Here is a 24,831-nt window from a genome sequence, read left to right as displayed (position 1 = left end):
CGTGTGTGTGTTTGTGTGTCTGTGTGTGTGTGTGGGGGGGGGGGGTGGCATTGCATGCATATTTACATGTAGATTACGACGTCGACGTACAACAACGATCTCATACAATGCTAGTCCTGAAATTATACATGACTGTAACTTGATACCTTATATCGTATATTTGACCTGCCTCGTGACACCTGTATGTATGAAAGTGAAAGTGATACCAATCTGATACAACCTTACCTAAACCTCTTCACTGAGAAACTTTCTGACGACCCAAACCCCTCGATGAAAATTTTGAAACGGGGGTGGGGGAAAGGGGGTGGGGGAAAGGGGGTGGGGGTAGGCGGTTTACAATTGATCATGTAGCATGAACGCCCTACCTCCCCACTGTAACTCTGTGTTTTGTCAACCTCTACCCACAACTGACCCCTTAAGCTCCCCCCCCCCCAAATTTCCATTATCTTAAGAAGACGTACGTCTCACCTGTAAGGAAACACCTGAAGACGCCCCTGCCTCGCCTCCTTGTAAGACACGCCGGTAGTGTAGAGTGATGGCCAGGCTGGTTACAGACACTCCCACGGTGATCAGAAGAGTTACGCACACAGCGCCGTACAGCAAACACCTGCACCGCCCGACTTTCCCCGCAAACTCTGTACTGTTACTTTCAACGTCAGAGTCCATCATAGTCGTTCATGCGTTTCCTACATGGTCTTATTCTGTAGTACACGCTGTTAAATGTCAGTTTCTTGAGACTGCTTCCCACACAACTCAATATTCAAGTCACTGACTCCCACGGACTTGTACAACTTGTTTTGGCCTGGGGAAAATTGGCGGCAAAGTTTCAGTCACGAGTCCTGGCGTTACGTACACCCACCGTTCTTTGTTTGTGCTCTAAATTGACCGCCTAAGGTTTCACTATCGCGACTCGGCAACGTGTTGGCCAGAATCCAGCAAACTTGCGTTCAATGGTCCACAGATGTTTCCTTTGGACGTTCACTACATGGGTTTCTTCTGCGGCCACACGCGACTCAAGTCACTGCCTTCTTGTTACCACACAAATTATGTCAGCGAAGCTTGTTTTTCTCGGATTTGGTCTGTGAACTAAAGTTTCGGTCATAAGACAGTTCCGCCTTCTATTTGTTTGTATCCTAATTGGCTCTTTCACTATCGTAACTCACTCGCCGTCCTCTGTTTGTGTTCTAATCGACGCCTGAAGTTTCACTATCGCAACTCTGCAAAGGGCGAACTGGCCAGAGTCCAATGTTACCTTGAGAGCTGTCGCACACCGATTACAGCCAAAGCGCTCCCTGAGAAGAGTTGAGTCACAGATGTTTCCTTTCGACGTATCTCACAGTTGACGATCTGTGAACGTTGCTCAGTTGGGGTTGTAGGAAAGATGCGGAAGTATAGCCGTGGTCTCCGAAACTGTGTTTTGCTCAAGTTGAAAACCGTAGATTTCGTCAACGAAACACAACACAACACAGCACAACACAACCGCGAAAGACGGTCCAAACACAGTGTTTAAAAGTAGATTGTTCCACTGATATATTTACTGGACGGGCTCCTTGCTGTGATCCATGTACAAAGCCTACAAACCGTTTACCTAATCGTGTAAACAGCTTTTTATGTACTTTTTTTGCCAAACATTCTCGAAGCTTTTATACTCAAAGCTTGAGCTATTCTTAGGAGACTGACAACTTACTAAGTTTCCGAAAGCTCCGAGGGACTTTTAATATGCTGATGTTTCGTTCCCCGAAATAACTTGAGAGAAACTGTTGCTCTGGTTTCAAAAGAACATAGGTTCAAACCACGGTAACCCCCTCTGTATCTATATATAGATCATAACTTGTGACATGTCTTGTGCGTTTTGTTGACTAAGACAGCTATTTCTGTATCTGGTTAAAAGTCAAGTAGTATTTTACTAAAGATATCAACAGCTCAGTATAATAAACAATGGTAGCCAATGTGTATTTTAGGCTCAATAGATTGATTTTCTAAAACGTTTTTTCAATGCATGCCTGAACTAGAATGGAATAGCCCAACTGTAAATAGTTCACAACAAGAAGCATTACTAAGGCTTGGCGTCATGCAACATGTTAACTAAGTTTATGACGGTGAAACTTTGGTGAAGTCCCTTCAAAAGTCCCCCGTCCGTCCAGGTATTCTGAGAAGGCTTTCTTTCCGAGCGCTGGAACCGTGCCAAAGATTACCTGGGCCAGGTAAACAATGGAACAAGTAAGGCGTGTACGCTGGTAGGTGGAGAGACTATTCCACTCATTAAAGGGTACTATAACTAGCATAAGGTAAAATATGATCAGCAAGTCAAATATATAGCCACAAAAGCGTTATAACACTCCTAAAAAAACATTGTTTTTTAAGCTCAATTTACGCAAAACTGTACATATATTGCCTGTAGTTTTGAATATTAATTAACCTTGAAAGGTGCTAGTGTAGACCACCCTACGCTACAGTGGTACAGGCCATAGATGACCTTTCACCCCCTCGTGCGGACTTGGATCAGTTTTTGGCGAAACCTGCGCACAAAAATGGGAAAGAAAGGCAAAAACAAGCGCAGTAAGCGCGGGCACGGTGTCAGTAAGAACGCAAAACATCTTGCAAGACGTGGAGAAAAGAGAAGAAAGACCGAGACTGAAGACACGACGGAAGAAAAACCGGCGAAGAAGTTGAGACGATTTGAAGGTGGGGAGGGGGGCGGGGGACAGACGAACACATGTACACATGTGCACGTGTTTACAAATGAAACCAAATCAACGTTATTATTAATCATTATTTGTACTAATGTTTACATATTGCATCCATGGGGTGTGAGTTTTCAGTGCACACTTTTGTTCGCACTTTTTATTCTTATTTATCCATCTGTATAATTTGGTTGTATAATATTTTGATTTTGGTTGTTTTAAGTGTCGAGTATGGTTGTTGTGCAGCCCCGCTTTTGTACTGATTCGGATATGAATTTTCCAACGTACACTGATATCTGAGTAGGACAGGAAAGGTTGGTGGAAGCTATGGATTGCATCAACTTTTGTCTGTTTTCTTCAAAGCGGAGGAAAGGGCTCAAGACGGAGCCTGCACACCTGAAGGACAGGAACAGCGTCTTAAGAAACTGCGTGTGGACGACGACACACCTGTGCCACTTGTGGAGCGTCTTACGGACGGTTCTGAGACGAACAAGAAGAAAAAGAAACAGAAGAAGAAGAAGACAGACTGTGAGACTTCTCAGGACGAGGGCAGGTCTGCAGGTGAAGGTCACCTTGGGGACAACCTGTCCAGTGATGACGTCATGGCTCCACAAGGTCAGAGTCAAGGTCGGTCATGTTATACAAAATACGGACATATGTTACGTTTAACTTTCTGAAATATTTATATGAAAGAGTGAATAGCAAGAAGATCATAACATGGTTCAACGTACATAATAGAATAATTTTTGAAAACATTTATTTTATTAGCTGAGAGATAGTCCAGCATCCATACACTACATGTACATGTTTATGCAAAATTGTCCACTCTTAAAAGTTTCTATCAAGTCATCTGAAATAAATTTCCACTTTTGTCGGTCTTCAGGTCCAGAGAATTCAGACACAAAACACCAGAAAAATAAGAACAAAAGCAAGAAGGAGACATCCTCACAAGATACCCAGGCTGTCCTCCACCTGACCTTGAACAACCTTGAAGGTGAGTTCTGACCGATGCATGTGATCTAACATTTACCACGAACAACCTGTTAATTACACTCAACCAATGAACATCTTACTCTAAATATTGTTTAAAGCTATCTAATGATAATGTACTAGTACTTCAACGACTACTTTCATCTACTGTACTTGGTGACAGCGAGTTCCACTCTGCGATAGGAAAGAATGAGTTTTTGAACACCAGTCCTGAATCCTTGGTTGATAATCATTCATTCATTCATTCATTCATTCATTCATTCATTCATTCATTCATTCATTCATTCATTCATTCAATACAAGCGACGGATATTCTACCTCTAGTTTTGGTCTTACAAGCGACGTGTATGTTTTTCTTTTTTTCGAAGGTGAGTTCCGTCTGGCGCAGGTACAGCAGCTGTTGCTCCACGCCTTTCTGGGGAAGCGAAAAAGCGCCCCCTGGTGTCAGATACAAAACTTCAACAAACTCCGCAAGGTCGTCCTGGTCGTTCTAAACGGGGTCTCCTCGGAACACCTGGCCCAGCACCCAGAATGCTTTGCACAACTGGCGGCCATGTTTCCCAACAAGAAGGTTCCGCTAGCGATGAAGGTCGCAGACAGCCGACCGAGAGAGTTCATGCGGGACTTGCTTCGCGTTCCGGTCAGCAAAACCGCACAGAAGAAGCTCGGTAAAGACCTAGAAAACGGGGTCGTAGACCCAGATCTTGTAGAAAAATCGGCCAGCTGTGCCAAGCACACAGGAGAGAAGTCTACAGTTGGTAGAACTCACTTTCTGCTAAACCGGGAACAGCTTAGAGCAAACCGGTTCCCACTAGACACAGACACAGCTCTATCAGAGGGTTTTGTATCGTTCGAGACCTGTACGCCAACAGACACCAGCCCAATGTACGCTATAGACTGCGAGATGTGCGAGACGGAAGTCGGTAAGGAGCTCACACGTATCTCGGTCGTCGGAGAAGACTTAAAGACAGTCTACAACTCCTTAGTGAAGCCCCGGAGACTGGTTAAGGACTATATGACCCAGTTTAGTGGCATCTGTGAGAAGGACTTGAAGGATGTGACCACCCGTCTTGAACACGTGCAAGAAATGCTGCAGGAACTTCTTCCACCGGACGGCATCTTGGTTGGACACTCTTTAGAGAATGACCTTCAGGTAAGACGATCTTTCATTTCATAGTTTCTAGATCATGTAGTTAATTTTTTTGTTTGTATCATAATTTGATTTTTTGTTAATGTAATTAATAATATGTAAATCATCTGGGGGGGGGGCAATAGATACAAAATACAGTACTCATTTTCACTTGAGTTAAGTGAGGAAAGTCATGTAAACTGCCTTTCCCAAGGGCACAGGATCGGTGGCATGTCAGGACTCGAACCCAGGACCTTTTGGTTCCGAGTCGAGCACTCTGCCACTACGCCACATGACCCCACACCCCCCACATTTGTTTATTTGTACATATATACAATAAATAAAATACTCCCCATATTTCTACTTAAAACATCTGAGAACCAAAGTTGTAATCCAGATTACAGTCATGCCTTCAAATATCAGTTATTATTATCATTATTTATTTTTAATAAATCTGATTAAATCCCCAGGCGCTGAAGATGATCCACCCCCACGTCATCGACACCAGCCTGCTGTTTAACCACCCCACCTGGCGCTTCAAGCCCAAACTGCGCACGCTGGCCAGCAAGCTGCTCGGGAAGGAGATACAGACGGGAACTGGCGGGCACGATTCGGTAAGTTTTCATTTATTTTATTTACACAGGAAAATGCACTCAGACCTGTTTTCGAGAATCCCTGACATAAATATCTAACGCCTGACATTAACATCATTGACAACTAATTACACATTACTAATTACATCATTGCCAAATGCAATTGCAGCAATATCAAACTTGTTCAATCAAACTTGCAGTCCTTATCATGAATGGACTGAATTGTACTGATTTTACAATGCTCTTGCCTAAAAAGTGTAAAACACGTAAAACACTGTGATATGATCAATTGAAATGTAACCAGCATAGATGAGACATATCATTATACAAGACTGTTAAAATCTGTCTACATTGACAATAACAAAGTAGACATAGAGTTTTGCAGAGATCACATGGATAACAGTGTTCTTGGGATGAACAAGTTTTTGTGTCTAATAGTAATTTATTCACTAATTGTTGTTTTCAGGTAGAGGATGCGGCCGCTGCCATGCAGCTCGTACAACTGAAGATCGCGAACGGACCCAGTTTCCTGTTGGACCACGGCGGAGCCAACAGCGTCAGCGACACGGAGAGCTACTTCCGCGTCCTCGCGCGGGAAAAGAAAACCGCTACAATGGTGGACACAGCGAGTTGTCTAAAACCTTTCCTCGGCCACCCTGTGCACTGTGTTCCTGTTGTTTCTGATCGTGAAGCGCTTGCGAAAGCGCAGAGCGAAATTCGAAGCAAACACTTTGTCTGGGTACAACTCCATTCCTGGCACACGGTTGCAAACAGTTCCATGTGCGAACCGTCCATTTTAGCGGAAACTCTCGCAAGACTTTGTGCGAGAGTTTGTGAGCTGTACAACATGGTACCTGAGAACTCTCTGTTTGTTGTACTGACTACAGGGGCTGAAAGTGTTGGTCAGCTGTCACAAACTTTAGACAAGGGTTCTCAGGAAAATGTGCAGATAGGAGAAGGTAGAAATGATCAGGAAAAGACCAAGTGCTCACATGGACTCTGCTATCTGACTGTTAAGAAATGTTAGGGCTGCCGTAATTTGTTTTCAGATGATTCTCAAATATTTTAAGATAAAAATGGAATAGGGGGCTGGAAGGAAACCTTGAATCTGAATGTAGTCCCTCTCTGAAAAATTTGTGTACAAGATTTAAATACAGACTGTTTTAAGTTGATTCCTCTAGTCCTAGAGTTCTGTATGTTTTACAAGCAAATGAATTTGAAATTATGTATACTTATGTACAACAAGAAAATAAGAACCTAACTCACCTTTGAAAATATCTCTTTGAGTTTTTATTTTCCCCCTTTTTTTCATTACAAAAAGACAGCTACGTTGTATTTACATCTGTGATGTACAATAAAGTCATTTGTGAAAGTCCTAAGCAGGTTGTTGCTGTGATTATGGTATGATATATTTACATCAATATTTGTCATTTTTACTGGTCAAACATAAATACACGATAGAAACTTTGAGGACATATTTTTTGTTTAACCGATACAAACACATATATTTACATAAATAATTATAATTTTTCCTGGTGAAACATGAAAATTTCATTTACGACGAGGACATATTTTTGTGTTTAACTGATAAGCACACAAAATGTTCACATCAACAATTGCCATGTTTACTGGTCAAACATGAAGTTCTCGTGTACAACGCAGGCAACCCTAGCCAGCCCCCAGGACAAACACTGTTGTGTTTAACTCAAACACAAATACTCATGTTCGATTAGATACTATGAGGACATACTTTTATACCGATACAAACACAAATATATAGATCAATGATTATAATTTTCACTGGTCGAACATAAAGTTCTCGTGCACCACGTTGACGACCTTAGCCAGCCCTTGGGCCAGACACGGCTCCTGAACCTTAGCCTGGATCGTCTTAAGAACCTCCTCCTTGGGTTTTTCTTCGATCTTTAAGACGGAGAAGTACTCAGGCTGGCAGTAGTCCTTGTAGAAGTGGAGAAGCTCCTCGAAGACTGTCTCGTCAATACCGAGGTCTCCTGTAATTCTGCATCTGGAAAGATTAGATGAATGAAGGAGGGAGGGACGGAAGGAGGGAGGGAGGGAGGGAGAGTGAGTGGGTTGATGGGCGGATTTGTAAGTGACAGTGGCAGTAGTCCTTGTAGAAGTGAAGAAGTTCCTCGAAGACTGTCTCATCAATGCCAAGGTCTCCTGTAATTCTGCATCTGGAAAGTTTAGATGAAAAAGTGAGTGAGGGAGGGAGGGAGGGAAATGTGAGTGAGTGAGTGTGTGTGAGGGAGGGAGGGAAAGTGAGTGAGTGAGTGTGTGTGTGAGTGAGTGAGAGAGGGAAAGTGAGAGAGTGTGTGTGAGTGAGTGAGTGTGTGAGTGAGTGTGAATGACTGAGTAAGTGAGAGTGGGTGGGTGGGTGAGTGATTGAATGAGGGGGTGAATGGGAGTGAGTGAATGAGCGAGTGAGAGTGAGTGAGTGAATAAAGAAAGAAATGTTATAGTGTAGAACGCCAGAGACTCACAGCCCATAATAGTAGTTGCTTATTGACCTTTCACTCAAAATTTACCAGAATTAAAATTTCTTTTTGGCGACGCCTCCGGGGCGAGCGTAACATAGTGCTGTATACAACATGAAGACCTCATCAGAGAGTTTTCAGGGCGGGGTCCCTAAATGACCGCTCGGTCAATGACCTACCTGAGCGCCTTGAGTGCGGGGTCCCTGTCCTCGCGTGACCTCAGGCGGCGGTAGGACCTGACGGTTCGGTACTGCGGCAGTTCCTCGCCAATCCGCACCAGGACGTAGTACAGGAAGTACCCTGCAGGGCGAGAAGGTTGTATCCATAACTTAGGACATGTTGATTTGATTATATGGATGACATCCGCGCGCGCATGAATTTTCGGCCGTTTCCAAAAAAAAAAGTTTTCAACCATACTGTAAATCGTACAAAACAGTTGCAAAATGAGCAAAAATATACCGTAAGATACAAAAAATAAGTAAAAACTATACCAATGTCGTAGAATGCCAAAATCAAACGAAAAAAGACGAAATTGTAAAGAAATGAATTTGAAGACTAGATTATTTGCCAAACCATATTCTGTGTCATTTGCTCAACCCTCATGACCACGTAGATTTCATAATGAAAAGAACTTTTTTTCTTTGCCAAACTTTTTTTTTATTCGCACGCGCGCATCAGTTTTGGGGCTCCCGGAGGATGTCATCCATATAATCAAATCAACATGGCCTTAGTGCAAAACTATTGTATCCAGAATTGTGTCTCTTTCTGGTAGTATGCCTGAATGGGATAGTCTCTGCGTATTCAAGAACGTAGATTTGCGCCAGGCACGGTTTAGGATACGTGTGAGCTATCTAGAACCTTGTCTGAACATGGTTCTGGATAAAACATGGTTCTGACAAGCATCCGAAACGTAGTAATGCATGTTAGTTCTAGTTCTATACAATACTAACCAACACCCCTCGCGGGGTCTAGTGCTTTAGGGGAGTGGTCGTTCCCCAGCGTGACCGGTGATGGTGGTGAGAAAAAAAAAACAATGATAGAATAAAGATATGCAGCCTCTAACTTATCACTCAAACAAACAAACAAACAAACACGCACCTATGTAGTAACAGAGAACCTCCCTGTCTGAGGGCTACTAGTCCCGCTGGTTTACTAGCTATGCGATACAAACAAACAAACAAACAAACAAACAAACAAACAAACACGCACCTATGTAGTTGCAGAGTAACTCCCTGTCCCTGTCAGAGAGCCGTTGGTCCAGTATACAGCGGAAAATGTCCATCCTTACCGCTTCCGTGCACAGGTAGGTGGCGTGTCGCTCGTACCGGCGGGTCAGGTCGTCTGCAAACTCCTGCAGGCTGTCAAACTCCTTCTGTAGTCTGGAACGGCGATAGTGAAGTTTTAGGTAGCATCCTTCAGTAGATGGATTGTATCTAGTCGTCACACACGCACAGCCAGACACAAACACACGCACGCACACACACACATACACAAACGCTCAAACGGACGCGTCAAGTCGTCTGAAAACTCCTGCAGGCTGTCAAACTCCTTCTGCAGTCTGGGACGGCGATGGTACGTAAAGGCCGTTAGTTCTAGGTAGAAAGTTTTCATCTGAAGATGTTTTGTATCTACTCATAACACACACACACACACACACACACACAAACATATAGAAACAGAGAGAAAGAAGGACAGAGAGAAACAGACACTGAGAGATAGACAGAGTGAAAGAGAGAGACACAAACCACAAACACCCCAGTTGTGAATGAAGTCTTACTTCCCGGCCCTCCTTTCCAGCCGCCTTATTGTCTGCCGACCGACCATCCTAACTCTACACACACACTGCAGTTGCTAACATCCCTGATGAACGCAAAAGGCCCAGAACGTTCTTAGTGTTTTCGAACGTCGCCGTTGTCAATGTTCATGAGCTTGCCTTATTTGGCCAAATCTTCGTTCTTGGATTCTATAGATCTATAGCTAAATCTACGTGTCTGATCCTAACCCTAACCCATTCTGCCATAGAACGAGAGAGATAGGCATGGTTCTGGATACAATAATTGCTGACAAAATCCCAATGATGTTATGAAAGACTTTGATTGCCTTTTGTTTGAAAAGTGGAATATGCGGGCCCGTACATCGGTAGTAGTAAAGAAATAGAAACACAAACAGACCCGTATGCGTACATCGCCATCTTGCGAAGAAACAAACAAACAAACAAACAAACAAACACGTACTTTGCGGCTCTCTCCTCCAGTCGCTCTAACGTCAGGAACATTTCGTTCCTCTGACTGCCCTTGTTCTGCGCAGAACGCCGAGATTCCGCCAGAAAAGACCCGTGAGCGTACATCGCCATCTTTTTTTTACAACACTTGTACTGTCGTCTGTATACGTACTGCGTAGTCAGGAGGGTGGGTTAGACTTGGTACCTTGTTCCGGAACAACCGCGATTCTGTGACGTCACCGTCGTCATGGCGACGAGATTCTGTGACGTCAACGTCGCCAAGGTGACGATGGAGAGGTCAGATCTTGTTCTGGAACAACTGCTCTTCTCCGTGACGTCATCGTCATCATTCTTTTACCTTGTTCTGGAACAATCGCGATGTTTTATTTGGCCAAGGAGCTTCGGAATCAGCAACTTTGATTTTTTATACCTCTTTGATAGAACATTACCATCATTATGGAGACGGGACAAATGTTAAGGTGACTTGAGTTTGTATGCAGAGCTCTTGTTATGGAGATTTTGGGTCCAGCGAGTGTATCTATCTGACAAGTGTGTACTACTTCTTCACATGCATAAAAATATGTAATTCTAGTACTGATGACCATCAATTAAAATAGGTTGTGCTTTTCTAACCATGTCAGCTTGTCTGCCAAGAGATTACAAAAAAAATAGCTCGCCAGGTATTCCATGAAGATACAACATCTTTCATTTCCTGTATTGTACAAATAATCAACTACTAAAAAAAAGAATTGAGCAACATTAACATGTTACATATAGCCAGGCAGTAATGGTGTTACGGTGAACTATATTCCATTCACCTGACAGTGATCAGTATGCATGAGATGTGTGGTCTTGTTTGCTGAGATTTCAACACAAGTAAATAAGCCATTGATTATTATGGAATAGAAATAGGACGAATGTCATTTTGAAGTAGTATACTAGTACTGTAAAGCAAAGAGGGAAAAAAAGAGGGAAATGGACTTTATAGGTTTGTACAGAACTTGCTATTCCCCTACTACCACTCTGAGATGGTCTTCAGCTGAGTTGTCCACACCGGTCTCTCACCGGTCTCTAACACATCTCTAACACATCTCTCACAGGTCTCTAAATACGTCTCTCACAGGTCTCTCACACGTCTCTCACAGGTCTCTCACCGTTCTCTAACACATCTCTAATATGTCTCTCACCGGTCTCTCACAGGTCTCTTACAGATCTCTGACAGGTCTCTCACACGTCTCCAAAAGTTCTCTCACACGTCTCTCACAGGTCTCTGAGAGGTCTCTCACACGTCTCTCAAAGTTCTGTCACAGGTCTCTCACACGTCTCTCACAGGTCTCTCACACGTCTCTCACAGGTCTCTCACAGGTCTCTCACAGGTCTCTCACAGATCCCCACGATCCAGATAACTGTCATACCCAAGCCAGCTTGGGAACATCCTTGCCGCCATGAGAGCTGTCAAAGTGAAGCGGCACAGCTTTGGTGGAAGCAGTCTGCGCTTGTTTTCCTGTGTTACGGCCACCCACGCGTCAGTTTCTGGCAAATACTGGTGAACATAACTCCTGCTGGGCCGTGGGGATTCCTCCCAATAGCTATAGCTGTTCAGGCTATGAATAATGTCTGTACTAAAGAGGTACAGTGTGTCCTCATGTGTCAGGAGGGTTGATTTGTGGGTCCCTTCCTGTGACATCTGTGTCCCGTTGTCGTAAACGATGGGTTCGCCGCTCCCAGTGCGCTTCCATACGCCATCTAAAGGGTCGTACGCCACAACATAAGTCGGTGGACGGACCCCCGAGTGTATTGAGTTCACACAGTAGATTCTACCCCGATACGTGACGGCCCGTGGAAACCATGCGGGTTCGACCATGTCGGCGATCCTGTCCCACCTGTTTTCTGCAGTACTGAAGCAGTGGCAGCCTTCCTTTCTGATGACATAGATGCTGTCATTAAGAGCCATGGCGCATAGCCCCGATCGCAAGGACACGGGGTGAGGGAAGGGTGGTACGGACGTCCACTCATCCCGGCTTGGGTCGTACCTTTCTGCCATTCCTTTCTCTTGATCACCTCCGATCGCATAGATGTACCCGTTGAGGGCCACCAGTTCACACCTGGGTAAGAAACTTTACAAAGATAACAGGAAATTTAGCCGACAACAAATGACCTATACTTTTTGATACTTTCCAACATACTAAATGAAGTTCTTTCAAAACATGATTGGTTATGTAACAGTGGGGGTTTTATAGGCGCTACCAACTGACCCGGCTGATGGGTCTAGACCTTTTAGCCGAGTGGTTAGAGCGTTGGCATGTGGGCTGGCACCCGGGTTTGGTCGTGGGTTCAATCAGGTTAAGGTTTGAATTGTTAATTCTATAATCTGTTTGAATATGTTTCTTATCAAGGGTTTCAAACCACCATCAATACTTCAGAAAGCAGCAGCTTGAAGGAAAATGCACCTACCTGGTCCACTTTGTAATCATCACACTTCTCAGCTCCCAGGTGCCCAGCAGGTGGTTGTACAGGTAAAACTTCTTCTTTATCTCCGATGCCTGCTGACCGCCCTGTCTTCTGTTGCCAACGTTAACATTTGCTGCCAGATACAGGTCCCCTTCAGGGGTGGCCGCCATAGACATAACGTACTGCCCGTCCAAGCCGGCAGGCAGGTCTATAGAATTTGCTGCGCCCGTGGCAGGGTCGTAGCATGGGAAATAAGGCTTGTGATCAGCACCAAAATAACGCGATAGGTTGATCTGCACTTCAGTTCGCTTCTGCCCCAGTCGCTGGTTTGTGTTTCCGCTGTAGACTAACGCACCATCTGATGATGACGGACGCCTTCTCTCAATTTCTTCACGCTGTTCTGAACTGATGAAGGGATGGCGCAGTATTTTGCAGAGGGCAGGGAGGTGCTGCGAGCGCTCTGATTGGTTGAAATCGATCCATTTTAGAGCGGCTTGGGCGACGTCGTCTTCTGATTGGGAGATGAGATCGTCCCTGTCCAGCAATGACAGGAGCTGGGACAGAGACAGCTGCAGGAAGGAGGGTTGTAGCACTGCCTCCCTGAACCTGGGAATGTTACATTTGCAAGGGGTTGATTCAAACGTGTAAAAAGCACACAAAAATTGTGACTGCAAATTCTCTTCCTGAAGCTATTGCTGTTTAGAAAAAAACAATCAACTACAAAGGTAACATTTTCATATGCAAATGCATAATGTTCCCCTGCACATGGCCTACACTAACAAACTGCTGATCTGTTTATTCTTGCTCAAACACATTCATATACATGGTCACCAGCCTCTCCAACTTGCTATATGATGTAACCCTACACCACAGGGTGTCCGGTACAACACCGGTTACCATGGTGATAGCAGTGGGATCCAGGTCATTGACCAAGTTCTTTGGAAAAGAAGAAACAGAGCAAAAACAATACGATTTCCATCTGCAAAGGTACGTGTAAACATAATGAATATAATTTGGATTGCAAAGTGTAGATAAAGGCTATCAAATCTCACCTGGATGCAATGTATTTCTCACTGGCCTCCAGCAGACCAGAGTCCCCCAGCATGTCGGCATACATCAGGACATCGGCAGAGTTGGACACATCCAGATGGGCCTTCATGTACTCTGCTGCCTTATGGCATACAAAATCCACCTACAGGCAACAAACATGGTTACATCGATGAAGGTTAGACATCCGGGTAATAAGATACGCCAAAAGACATTTACTTGACCAAAGACTGAAGGGCGATTTGATTCATGGGAGGGCTGGGAACGAGGGTGATGTGGAATACACTGTGTTGTATTTTATCAATGTCATACCAAACCAAGAAAACATGTCTTTCAATGTGAAATGAGGTAAAAGTTGATGTCCCAACACCCAAAAATGCAAGAACATTGATTTCAATGTACAAATTCTGTATTCGAATTTTTGAAAGGGGCACACGTGGTTAGGGCAAAAGGCGTTCAAATCGTTCTCAGGAAGCCATGGAAGCCCGGGCCGTATCATAAAGTACGGCCCAGTCCGGAACACTGTTATCAAATGTTATTGCAGCCCGAGTATGGTATAAATGTATGGTATGTACCTGTACTAGTACCTGAATAAACTTACACACAAGTAACTTGGCCCAGACTAACCTGGAGCAGTTTAGCAGCTGACATCACAGCCTGCACCTGGTCTGGCTCCGTATCCAGGCAACCGGTGTAGGCGTAGTCCAGAACTGCTGCCATGGCAACTGCACTGACGTCCCGGATGCTGACCCTGTCCTGTCTGGCCTCGGCGTAGCTGCTGGTGAACATGGCACGGAAGTAGGGACTGCAGCAGGCCAGGACTGCGCGGTGGCACGGGAAACTGGGGAGTATGGTAACATAACACTACATAATGTAACCCAACACCACGGAGTGTCTGCTACAGCACCAGTTACCATGGTGAACATGGCACGGAAGTTTGGACTGCAGCAGGACAGGACGGCGCGGTGGCACGGGAAACTGGGGAGTATGGTAATAAAACTAATATAACACTACATAATGTAACTCAACACCACAGGGTGTCTGCTACAGCACCAGTTACCATGGTGACAGACTTCTGGTCCAGGTCATTGACTTTATATGTTTGGAGAAGAAGAAGAAGAAGACACTGAGTAAAAGAAAATGTTTCCCTTCTGCAATGGTTAACATAAATATAATAATATAACACTAGAATTGTTTTGCTTACTTTTAGCAGAGATTTAGGTTTGGGGTTATTGAATTTTGGCGTTTAAATTTATCTGGGTTTCTTTTTTGCACTGACATTTTTTCCCCCAACCAAAAATAACCCAAAACCCAAAACTCTGCATGGAGAGTAGTTTTGCTGGGGTTGTACCAAGGAGGTTATACAACACTGTGTTAACTGTGGTATGCGGTAAAAGGGATGTTCGATCCCACAGCTACAGACTTGCCCCCCTCCCCATCGCTCGAGCTCCAACTGACCTCTTCCCTTCCACCTCCAGTATAACATCAGTCAGTTCCGCCCGCTCCCTCTGTCTATTCAGATCGCGCAGAACCGCGCTGGGGTGCTCAGGGTTTCTTACGTTCATAATTAGCCGCGTTTAGAGACCCAGATCGAAGAAGCAAAGTTATATATCTGGCTCGCTTGGATGTGGGGTTGGTTTTGGCGCCCTTCTCTGTCAACTTTGACCTATGAACTTTTTTGGCACACCTTATTACCCACATATTATCGTTTCCTTCGCGCCTAACCGATAACGTCACATGCACATGATGTTCGAGTTTTACCAGCCATGAACGTCCAAATACTTCTGGGCCGGACTTGTATGAGTGTGGGGAAGGTCTGTTGTGAAGTATAGACATATGGGATGAACGTATTTATAGTTACCAGGGTGCTCCTATAAATATATTGATGTGTAAATGTCTAAATTTGACATTAAATAAAAGGGATATGTTGCTGTTCAATAATCTGCTCATTAACAATAACGAGTGTTGCCCCTCTTCTAAATCATACTAGATATTAGTCAAGTCATTCGTAACCTTTAGACATCTAAAAAAATCATGTCATCCTCAAGTTTGTCAACATCAACAAGAGTAAATACACAGATAGCATTTGTCATTTAAAAAGCTTTTATTGCAGAACAAAGACAATACTTTCTAAACTTTTTAAAGCAAATATGCAACAACAGACTTGACTTGTTCAGCCGCGCGCATTGTAATTATAGTGGGTAGCAAAAGATGGACTGACAACATAATGGACAACTTTTGTCTCCTCAATCTACACAGTAATTTTACGTGATTTTATTGTAAAACGTCCAACACAAAGATTACACATCCAGAGATCAAATTTTCAGCGACCACTGCCGCCTTCATCAGGATAAGTAATGACCAACCACTTCAAAACGTGATCTCGCGAGAGTTACGGTTACAAACACGTGACCTTATTCACACGAGACTTTACTGATACGTGACGTCAGCAATTGATTAAAAGTGCCAGGGAGTTTATATCGTCCACCGTCTCGGAACTAGTGCTACTTGGTTTTCTTGCCAGTTGCAGGTTTGAACATGACGAGAGGCACCAGAGAGAACACTCCGAACACAAAGGTCTGCAGCAGCCACTTCTGCCGGGCCGATCCGGAAATGCCTTTCGACCTGGGGGAGAAAAAATCTAGTTATTCGAATCTCTATGCTGGTGATTTCGTTATATATGAAAACCCACTAACTTATACCGTGAGCTTCCACACATATCTTGGGCCCCTGTCGTATACGTCGTATACGTATCCACATATACGTCGGCATATACAGGTTTAAGCGTAAAAACAAACAATAAGTACACATAAGTACATGGTGTAGTAGAAGTTGTGCCCTTCAAGGTGTTATCGAGACCGATGAATGCCTTTTTCATAGTACTACCTAAACAACAGGTACATGAAAGTAGTCAGTTTTCACATTTTCTCTAAATACAAACTTCAGGACATCGACATAAAATAAACAGTGGTAGAATTAGTTTATAAAGTAAATAAAGAAAATATATCTATATATAATATGGTAACTCACTGGGTGACGAAGAAAGCTATCACACTTTCCAAAGTGTGGATCCCAAGTATCATGAACGGCCTGCAAAATTGATAGAGAAATAAATTAATAAATAAATAAGTGCCAGAATCTTACGTATTGAACAATGTTCAAACTGAAGAACACGATACTGCCAAACAAGTAACTGTACAAGATACCTGACGGTTCATCTTATTACACACATTGCAACACTATAATAGCATTGGGCTCTGTATCTAATACGGAAGAACCGTTACTAATGCCGGGTGGGTCTCTGTATCTACATGGGGGAGAGCCGTTACTTATGCCGGGTGGGTGTCTGTATCTACTCGGGGGAGAACCGTTACTTATGCCGGGTGGGTGTCTGTATCTACTCGGGGGAGATCCGTTACTTACATCCGTTGGACGCGTTCGGGGTCGTTCCTGATGATGTTCTGTATGAAGCTCCCCACGGGTCCTAAAAGGTGCCACGGAGTAGAGTCAGGTGCAAACACGGCGCACTGAAATAAACAACAGCCCAGGGAATTAACAAACAAACAAACAAACAAACAAACAAACAACATGCCTCAGAAGGTATCACGGGTTGGTGTCAGGGAAGAGAAAATGAAAATTAGATAAAAAATAAAGTTTCAGTTAATGTATACAGTTTAGATGGGTCGGACTACTCCTTACATTGCCGACCACGTTCCATTGAACCTGGATTTCATCCTGTGACCGACAGGGCATTGACCCCCTTCTATGTGCCCAGCCGAACTATTCAACAGTCCTTCATGAATGATTTCCTTAAGTTGTTAAATCACTGAATAACAAGTTTCTTTGAACACAACAAAGTGTTACTACCTAGTATATATTCCGGTTTGTATTGCGTTACGGAAGGTGGCAGACGGTCACTGAAACGTGATCGGTCTTAAGGTATACACTATTGGTTGCGTACACAAAACATAGTTATCATTAAAACGTTAAGAAAGAGTAGGGATGGAAACTTTAAGACGTCAAGAATATCCAAAGTACAACAGTTCAGAAACCTACATACCGCTTCGACAGCAAAGAAGGCAAAGACGAACGCCATTGCCCAGACAGGAATACGCTTGAAGTTTTCCTTGGTCACCGCCATCTTGGATAGATTGACCCCTGCCCTGAACAGGTGTTTACCTTTCTTATTGACCGCACGGTCGACTCTTTTGTTGTTTCTTTCAACACGACGAAAAGGGGGAGGGGTGGCGCAAAGTGGTTTCTTCCTATACAGGCTCTTTACGTTGCTGATCATAAATTGGAACAGCGTTGGCCATGTTGGAGTACAGCTGCTAATAACGTTATAACGGATGGTGCTGTAACTTCGGACGAGTTTTTACTAGTTCCACATCACAGAGCACGGACGTGGATTGTCAAAAAACCTATACGTTTCAATTAATGATAAATGAGCATGTCGGTATCCAAACAATTTTCCATGTTGAGACGAGTTTACACGGACCATGCTCGATCAAGCTGTGAATTGCCGTCAGATTAAGCATAACATAATCTGTATGTACCTCAACATGGCGAAGATTACGTCTACTTTATATGAAAACTGCAAAAAAAGATGATGTTATGATAGTGGACGGTGTTTTTTTTTCAGATAAAATTTAAAACCGTCTCTCTCCTGGTCTTTGCCGCCAAAACCCTATTTCCCCGCGGCAAACACGCGTCGCTCACCGAAAAATAACACCGCTGCCCTACAAGTCTGCAAAGGAGGCTAAACAAACGAATGTATAATTGTTGGCACATTCCTCATGTAACTAAAAATGTTCTACCTTTGTCGAAACTAAACACTGCCTTTGTACTCCTGAGATTTATTTTCATCTTTAAGTCTTTGAAACTTTCTTTAAAACTGCTTTTAAGTTTAGCAGATGGTTGAAAAGTTGAAACGACCGCCATAGTTCGACCGCTCGCAATGCACTGTGGAGAATATTCAAGATGGCGGCGCCCATAAGGCTGATTCCGAACCTTTTTAATTGATCAAAAGTGCCAGGGAGTTTATATCGTCCGCTGGAGCGGCTACTTGATTTTCTTGCCAGTCTCAGGTTTGAACATGACGAGAGGCACGAGAGAGAACACTCCGAACACAAACGTCTGCAGGATCCACTTCTGCCGGGCCGATCCGGAAATGCCTTTCCACCTGGAAAGAGAAAAATTACAGTTATTCGAATCTCTATGCGGGTGTTTTCGTCGGATATTGTATATAAAAAAAAAAAACACTAGCTTAATATACAGCTTTCACATATACGTATACGTCACTAAACAATAGGTTTAAGCTTAAAAAGAAACATATATAAGTACATGGTGTAGTAGAAGTTGTACCTTTCATGGTTTTACGAGACAAATCAATGCCTACTACTACCTAAACTACAGTGACATGTAAGTAGACAGTAGTATGATTTTTTTTTCTAACTACAAACAATAAGGACATAGACTATGATGCGATGGTGGTAAAATTAGTATTAAAAAAACATTAGAACTCACTGGGTGACGACGAAAGCTATCACGGCTTCCAAAATGTGAATACCAAGTATATTGAACATCCTGCAAAATGAATAGATAAATAAATAGATAGATAAGTGCCGGAATCAGTAATTGAAATTATAAACGTACGTATGAACAATGTCAAACAGATGAACACCATACTGCCAAACCGGGCTGTTCATCTTATTACACACATTGCAACACTAATAGCATGATATCTGCTTTGAATAGGGGAGAACCGTTACTTATGCCGGGTGGGTGTCTGTATCTACTCGGGGGAGAACCGTTACTTACATCCGTGGGATGCGTTCGGGGTCGTTTTTGATGAAATTCTGTATGAAGCTGCCGACCGGTCCCAAAAGGTGCCACGGGGTGGAGTCAGGTGCGAACAGGGCGCACTGAAATAAACAACAGATCAGGAAATTAACAAACAAACAAACAAACAGACAAACAAACAACATGCCCAAGAAGGTATCATGGGTTGGTGTCAGGGAAGAAAAAGATGGAAATGAAAATTAGATAAAAGATAAAGTGTCCGTTAATATATGCATACGGAGAATAAAACAAAAATAAAGTTTTAAATTCTCTGCACGCGGCTTATAGCGTCTTGTCGTTCTGAAGGCCACCTTCTGACTCAGGACATTGACCCCCTTCTCTTTCACCCACCGAACTATTCAGCAGTTCTCCGTGAATAATTTTCTAAAGTTATTTAGCCACTTGGTAACATAATTAACAAAGGTCTTTGTACACAACCAAGTGTTCATATCTAGCGAACGTTTCGGCCTCTATTGGAAGGTGACAGACGGTCACTGAAACGTGATCGGTCTTAAGGTAATCAACATTTCGTGGTACTGTATACACAGAACTTAGTGCTCACTAAAAACGTTAAAACAGGTCGGAGGGCGACACCTTAAAGACTAAAAATGTCAAGAATATCCAAAGTAAAACATTTCAGAAACCAGCTGCGTACCCCATCAAGAACATACATTGCGAAGACGATCGCCATCACCCAGGCAGGAATACGCTTGAAGTTTTCCTTGGTCGCCGCCATCTTGGATAGATTGACCCTTGCACCGAACAGGTGTTTACTGTTACCTTTATCTTATTGACCGTCGACTCTTTTGTTGTTTCTTTCAACACAACGAAAAGGGAGGGGGCAAAGTAGTATCGTCCTATACAGGCTCTTTTTGCTGATGTCATAATGATCATATATTGGAACAGTGTCGGCCATGTTGGAGTACAGCTGCTAATATACAACATAAACTGAATGTACCCCAACATGCCGAAGATAACGTATGAAAAGCTCTGACTAAAATTGCAAAAAAAAAAGATGTTGTGATAGCGGATTGTGGTGTTTTTTCAAATAAAACTTAAAACCGTCTCCCTCCTCAAATTTGCCGCCGAAACCCTCTCTCACCGGCAAAAACGCGTCGCTCACCGAAAAATAACACCGTTGTCCTACAAGTCTGCGAAGGAGGCAAACGTATAACTGTTACTAGTAATTGTTGGCACATTCCTCCTGTAACTAAAAATGTTCTACCTTTGTAAAAACCAAGCAATGCCTTTGTATTCCTAAGATTTATTTAAGCTTCAGCTTTAAGCTTTCTTTAAAACTGCTTTTAAGTTTAGCAGGTGGTTGAAAAGTTGAAATCGGCCGCCATAGTTTGTTCGATCGCGGTGCACTGTGGGGAATATCCAAGATGGCGCCGCCCATGGCTGATTCCGAACCTTTTTTCCGGGTGATCTCCCCGTTTTGGATGTCACTTATCGCAGTTGGAATAACCGCCTTCGGGGTTTGTTGATTTTCTTTTCTTTGTTTGAGTGTTGGAGTTTATTTTGAGTGTAACTACAGTTCTGAAAACCGTTGTTTAGGGATGTCTTCGGGAGCTTTTGTGCGAGTGACCTACCTGGACATTTTTATGTGACCTATTTAAACCTCAAGAAAGGACAATGTATAATTATTGGCACAGCACGAAATGTGCTACATTTTAAAAAACCAAACACCACCTTTGTATTCCTGACATTCATTTTCATCTTCAACTCTTTAAATTTCCTTAAAATTGCTTTTTAATAGTGTCAGGTGGTTGAAATAAAAAGTCAAAACGGCCGTCATAGTTGGTTCGATCGCAGTGCACTGTGGGAAATATCTAAGATGGCGCCGCCCATGGGTGATTCCGAACCTTTTTTCCGTCGTGCCTCCCCGTTTTGGATGTCGTTTATCGGTGTCGGATTCACCGTCTTCGGGGTTTGTTGATTTTATTTTCTTTGTTTGAGTGTTGGAGTTTATTTTGAGTGTAACTACAGTTCTGAAAACCGTTGTTTAGGGATGTCTTCGGGAGCTTCAGTGCGAGTGACCTACCTGACCATTTTTTCTCTAATGCAAATAGTAGCCCAGTTAAAAAAATGTGACCTATTTTTACTAAACGTCAACAAAGGACAATGTATTATTATTGGCACAGCACGAAATGTAGTATATTTCTAAAAACCAAACACCAACTTTGTATTCTTGACATTTAGTTTAATCTGGACGTCTTTAAGCTGTCAGGTGGGTGAAACAAAAAAGTTGAAACGACCGCAGTTGGTTCGATCGCAGTGCACTGTGGGAAATATCCAAGATGGCGCCGCCCATGGCTGATTCCGAACCTTTTTTCCGTCGCGCCTCCCCGTTTTGGATGTCGTTTATCGGTGTCGGATTCACCGTCTTCGGGGTTTGTTGATTTTCTTTTGTTTCTTTGAGTGGTTGAGTTTATTTTGAGCGTAACTAGAGTTCTGAGAACCGTTGTTTAGCGATGACGGCGACAGGTTTTGTGCGAGTGAGTTACCTGACCCTGGTGCTGGTGCCATGTATATGGCTGCTGTACACGGTAAGAACAAAGGGGGCATACTAGTAGTTCACCGGTTTTAACCGTAATCTCTTCGTACGTTAAGTTGCTTCTATGGTCTTTTTTTTTTAGAGATGGTCAGTTGTATCTTGTTAGAAAGGGTCCCCCCCCCCCATTTGCTGTTGATTTTGGCCAATTGTTAATCCATAGTATCAACATACAAATGATGTTATACATACATGTATGGTATTATATTTTTATATGTACATGTATATGTGCCCAGGGACTCTCTAGCTATATAATGTAGCAGTGCCCAGTCACTGAGAGAGCCCTGCTCATAAGTAAATATGTATAGAAACGAACGAATCACATCGCCAAAACATTTCTTTCGAGAATTTCTATTGTCAGGGTTGTAGGTGCAGGGGGTATTGTTATCATAAATTATGTACACCGAGCCATCACAAATACATGTATACTAGTACTAATTATTACTAGTATACAGCTTGTACTTATGATAGATAGCGTTAATGTCTATGTTTGTATTTTCCTACAGTTTGCAGTGTACGCCCCCCAGTCAGTCCCATGGTCCATGCTGGGTCCTGTCGGTACTCTGGTTCAGTATCTCATCAAGAACTACCCAGTACAACTCTACAGAGGGTGAGTGTACACAGTACTTACTAGTACTAACTATTTGGGCCCTTGGCCCCATGCCGAGCATAGGCCACCGATGATCCTCTTCCATCCAGCTCTGTTCTGGGCTTTCCTCTCAACATCTTCACTTCCCTGGATGCCAAAACTAGTATCGGGCCGTTAGCCGTTTTCCTTCGGCAGCCAAGAGCCCTTCGCCCGCCTATCTAAATTACTGCTACGGGGGAGTTGAGCCCGAGGGTTTTGTCCGGCCCTATATTCGTTTGTAGGGCCAGCCAAACTCCCCCCCGGGCTAGACTCCCCCGTAGCGGTAATCTACACCAGCGGGCGAAAGGCTCTTGCGGCCTGGAAAACTGGCTTCCAGGTTACATCTTCACAACTTGCAAAGTTGCATTCCCAGTTCAGACAGCTCACTCTCTGTGTCTCACCTCCAGGAGTTTCTGGGACGGCCCCTCCTTCTTTTACCTCTGGGGTTCCAGGTCAGGGCCCTAATGTACACTGTAGTCTTCAAAAATTGTAACTGATTTACTCATAGTCATACATGATTAGCCCAACTTGAATGTATATTGTATTAGCTCTTGATGTTTAGCAATCAGTGTTAATTTTCATTCTATACCCTTCTCTCGTTGAAGAGGTTCATCAGTCACGTAGAATTAACACTACAGTTAGTACAAATTCTTCGATCAGTGACTGTATACCCTTCTCTATTTTGTACTATGTTCAATACTTGTTGCCATATACTTTGTACCATGTACAATTGTCGTGCAATTAAGTTCTTCTTACGTACATGTATGCACATTTTTATTTCTTGGCCAAAGTGGAAAGATGAGGATGTATTTCTGTTGTTTTGCAGGTTTTGGATAGCCTGGGGAATCCACACTACAGAGGCTGTCATTGCAGCTATCCTGACAACGTATGTATATTACATTACATTACACTCCTGTTTTTCCACTCCATGGATAGCTACATGGATATCTGTGAAGGTTAGACATCCAGGTACATGTAATAAGATGTGCCAAAAACAGTTACTCATTACAATCAACTGGATATGATTTTGGAAAGGTAGATAGATATAGATACATACCGGGTAGGTACATTATGACTGAAGTAGATGAATAACGTGAGATAAAGCCAGTTATATCAATCCTTGACAGTTAAAATTGAAAATCCTCAAACCAAGGGGGTCCAACATTAAAATTTGAAAAATGAGACGGAGTGTGAATTCAAGGTTGCTAAGTTTTCTGTGTAGCTATACTAATACATGTACACATATGGAGTCTAATTTCAGTTCACATTTTAGTAATGTAGCGATCGGAAAATTATCACAAGGCTCATTATAACGGTCGTAGCCCGAGGTGGGGTGGTGTTACGGCCGTGGTGCTTAGCGGGTTACGGCCAGCCGCGACCGCAATCGGAGGTGTTGATAGCCGGCGGGACCGGAATGGGGTGACCGCTGACCACGTTGAACAAGTGACCGCTATAGACCCAATGCTTAATGCTTACGTCAATGGGAAAAATTAAAGGGACCGGCAAAAACTGACCGCTATGGCCAAGTGACCACTATACAGGGGTGACCGCTAGTACAGGTTTGACTGTAGTAAATTTTCTATGTCTACCATAATGATAATGTTATTGTTTGTATGTAACATGATCTCCATGCCTCCTCAGGATGAAGAACATCGGAGGGGTGACCAGACTGAAGTGGATCGTCCAAACCCAGCTGTTTGGGCTGGCCTCTCTCTACATGCTCATCCTGTACAAGCCGAAAGGAAAGGCTGTGTAATAATCACTTCCTGTAGGTCATAGGTCAGGGATCAGTGTCTAATCACAGGTCATAGGTCAGGTATCAGAGGCTAATTATACGGTCATAGGTTAGGGGTAAGGTACATGTCCAAACATGTTTGGTCTGGCCTCTCTCTACATGCTCATTCTGTACAAGCCTAAAGGAAAGGCTGTGTAACAATCACTTCCTGTAGGTCAGAGGTCATAGGTTACTCATAGGTCATAGGTTAGAAGGTAGGTACATGTCCAGACCCAGCTGTTTGGGCTGGCCTCTCTCTACATGCTTATTCTGTACAAGCAAAGGCTGTGTGAAAATCACTTCCTGTAGGTCATAGGTCAGGGATCAGTCTAATCACAGGTCAGAGATCAGAGGTACCAGTACATGCATTCTACAGGCATGTGTTATTCATAGGTCATAGATTAAAGGCCAAAGTTCCAAG

At 43.4% G+C, this 24,831-nt stretch overlaps 5 protein-coding genes across 9 annotated transcripts; 2 read left to right on the top strand and 3 right to left on the bottom strand.

The window, feature by feature from the left end:
* The first annotated feature begins 2,481 nt into the window (after positions 1–2,481).
* Positions 2,482–6,478, top strand: LOC109472478 (small RNA degrading nuclease 5-like). Its single transcript, XM_019772254.1, has 6 exons — positions 2,482–2,685; positions 3,048–3,311; positions 3,568–3,678; positions 4,043–4,827; positions 5,274–5,417; positions 5,863–6,478. Exons 1-6 carry the CDS (start codon positions 2,532–2,534, stop codon positions 6,421–6,423), a joined length of 2,019 nt encoding a protein of 672 aa, XP_019627813.1. The 5' UTR covers positions 2,482–2,531; the 3' UTR covers positions 6,424–6,478.
* A 221-nt stretch (positions 6,479–6,699) lies between these two features.
* Positions 6,700–10,299, bottom strand: LOC109472483. The gene is made up of 4 exons (XM_019772259.1): positions 10,129–10,299; positions 9,104–9,273; positions 8,074–8,194; positions 6,700–7,422 (listed from the first exon to the last, which is right to left on the bottom strand). Exons 1-4 carry the CDS (start codon positions 10,245–10,247, stop codon positions 7,194–7,196), a joined length of 639 nt encoding a protein of 212 aa, XP_019627818.1. The 5' UTR covers positions 10,248–10,299; the 3' UTR covers positions 6,700–7,193.
* A 1,056-nt stretch (positions 10,300–11,355) lies between these two features.
* Positions 11,356–15,193, bottom strand: LOC109472479 (kelch repeat and BTB domain-containing protein 8-like). Its single transcript, XM_019772256.1, has 5 exons — positions 15,072–15,193; positions 14,241–14,454; positions 13,619–13,758; positions 12,570–13,172; positions 11,356–12,232 (listed from the first exon to the last, which is right to left on the bottom strand). The coding sequence occupies exons 1-5, from the start codon at positions 15,176–15,178 to the stop codon at positions 11,497–11,499; spliced, it is 1,800 nt and encodes a 599-aa protein (XP_019627815.1). The 5' UTR covers positions 15,179–15,193; the 3' UTR covers positions 11,356–11,496.
* Positions 15,194–16,112: 919 nt separating this feature from the next.
* Positions 16,113–20,205, bottom strand: LOC109472474. The gene is made up of 8 exons (XM_019772250.1): positions 20,110–20,205; positions 19,434–19,537; positions 19,140–19,199; positions 18,679–18,795; positions 17,674–17,968; positions 17,037–17,140; positions 16,644–16,703; positions 16,113–16,238 (listed from the first exon to the last, which is right to left on the bottom strand). Exons 1-8 carry the CDS (start codon positions 20,188–20,190, stop codon positions 16,118–16,120), a joined length of 942 nt encoding a protein of 313 aa, XP_019627809.1. The 5' UTR covers positions 20,191–20,205; the 3' UTR covers positions 16,113–16,117.
* Positions 20,206–20,800: 595 nt separating this feature from the next.
* Positions 20,801–24,690, top strand: LOC109472484 (transmembrane protein 254-like). 5 transcript variants are annotated; one of them, XR_002140377.1, is made up of 5 exons: positions 21,697–21,847; positions 22,515–22,618; positions 23,463–23,522; positions 24,278–24,492; positions 24,630–24,690. XR_002140377.1 is itself a non-coding variant. In XM_019772263.1 (4 exons), exons 1-4 carry the CDS (start codon positions 20,840–20,842, stop codon positions 24,390–24,392), a joined length of 372 nt encoding a protein of 123 aa, XP_019627822.1. In that variant the 5' UTR covers positions 20,801–20,839; the 3' UTR covers positions 24,393–24,565. The 5 variants fall into 5 exon arrangements, 4 of the variants coding, with proteins under 4 accessions (XP_019627822.1, XP_019627823.1, XP_019627819.1 ...); XM_019772263.1 differs by lacking the exons at positions 21,697–21,847; positions 24,630–24,690 and adding an exon at positions 20,801–20,932 and having other exon boundaries at positions 24,278–24,565; XM_019772264.1 differs by lacking the exons at positions 21,697–21,847; positions 24,630–24,690 and adding an exon at positions 21,290–21,384 and having other exon boundaries at positions 24,278–24,565.
* The last annotated feature ends 141 nt before the right edge of the window (positions 24,691–24,831 follow it).

The sequence above is a fragment of the Branchiostoma belcheri genome, unplaced genomic scaffold, assembly GCF_001625305.1.
Source record: "Branchiostoma belcheri isolate BF01 breed outbred unplaced genomic scaffold, Haploidv18h27 scaffold278, whole genome shotgun sequence".
Classification (NCBI taxonomy): domain Eukaryota; kingdom Metazoa; phylum Chordata; class Leptocardii; order Amphioxiformes; family Branchiostomatidae; genus Branchiostoma; species Branchiostoma belcheri.
Note: the sequence above shows the minus strand (reverse complement) of the source record. Positions and strands in the feature narration are given on the sequence as shown.

What these genes read in the sequence shown, in the direction of transcription:
- LOC109472483 (XM_019772259.1), bottom strand. Translation starts at nt 10,247, where the DNA reads ATGGCGATGTACGCTCACGGGTCTTTTCTGGCGGAATCTCGGCGTTCT. An exon ending in CTGGAGGAGAGAGCCGCAAA is followed by an intron (nt 9,274 to 10,128) that starts GTACGTGTTTGT and finishes TCGCCGTTCCAG; the next exon opens with ACTACAGAAGGAGTTTGACA. An exon ending in CCCGCACTCAAGGCGCTCAG is followed by an intron (nt 7,423 to 8,073) that starts GTAGGTCATTGA and finishes TAATCTTTCCAG; the next exon opens with ATGCAGAATTACAGGAGACC.
- LOC109472484 (XM_019772263.1), top strand. Translation starts at nt 20,840, where the DNA reads ATGGCGCCGCCCATGGCTGATTCCGAACCTTTTTTCCGGGTGATCTCC. An exon ending in TTGGAATAACCGCCTTCGGG is followed by an intron (nt 20,933 to 22,514) that starts GTTTGTTGATTT and finishes ATTTTCCTACAG; the next exon opens with TTTGCAGTGTACGCCCCCCA. An exon ending in ATTGCAGCTATCCTGACAAC is followed by an intron (nt 23,523 to 24,277) that starts GTATGTATATTA and finishes ATGCCTCCTCAG; the next exon opens with GATGAAGAACATCGGAGGGG.
- LOC109472474 (XM_019772250.1), bottom strand. Translation starts at nt 20,190, where the DNA reads ATGGCGGCGACCAAGGAAAACTTCAAGCGTATTCCTGCCTGGGTGATG. An exon ending in CCCGAACGCATCCCACGGAT is followed by an intron (nt 19,200 to 19,433) that starts GTAAGTAACGGT and finishes TTCATTTTGCAG; the next exon opens with GATGTTCAATATACTTGGTA. An exon ending in CCCGAACGCGTCCAACGGAT is followed by an intron (nt 16,704 to 17,036) that starts GTAAGTAACGGA and finishes TCAATTTTGCAG; the next exon opens with GCCGTTCATGATACTTGGGA.
- LOC109472479 (XM_019772256.1), bottom strand. Translation starts at nt 15,178, where the DNA reads ATGAACGTAAGAAACCCTGAGCACCCCAGCGCGGTTCTGCGCGATCTG. An exon ending in CTGGAGGTGGAAGGGAAGAG is followed by an intron (nt 14,455 to 15,071) that starts GTCAGTTGGAGC and finishes CATACTCCCCAG; the next exon opens with TTTCCCGTGCCACCGCGCAG. An exon ending in ATGATTACAAAGTGGACCAG is followed by an intron (nt 12,233 to 12,569) that starts GTAGGTGCATTT and finishes ATCTTTGTAAAG; the next exon opens with TTTCTTACCCAGGTGTGAAC.
- LOC109472478 (XM_019772254.1), top strand. Translation starts at nt 2,532, where the DNA reads ATGGGAAAGAAAGGCAAAAACAAGCGCAGTAAGCGCGGGCACGGTGTC. An exon ending in TCCACAAGGTCAGAGTCAAG is followed by an intron (nt 3,312 to 3,567) that starts GTCGGTCATGTT and finishes GTCGGTCTTCAG; the next exon opens with GTCCAGAGAATTCAGACACA. An exon ending in CTTTAGAGAATGACCTTCAG is followed by an intron (nt 4,828 to 5,273) that starts GTAAGACGATCT and finishes TTAAATCCCCAG; the next exon opens with GCGCTGAAGATGATCCACCC.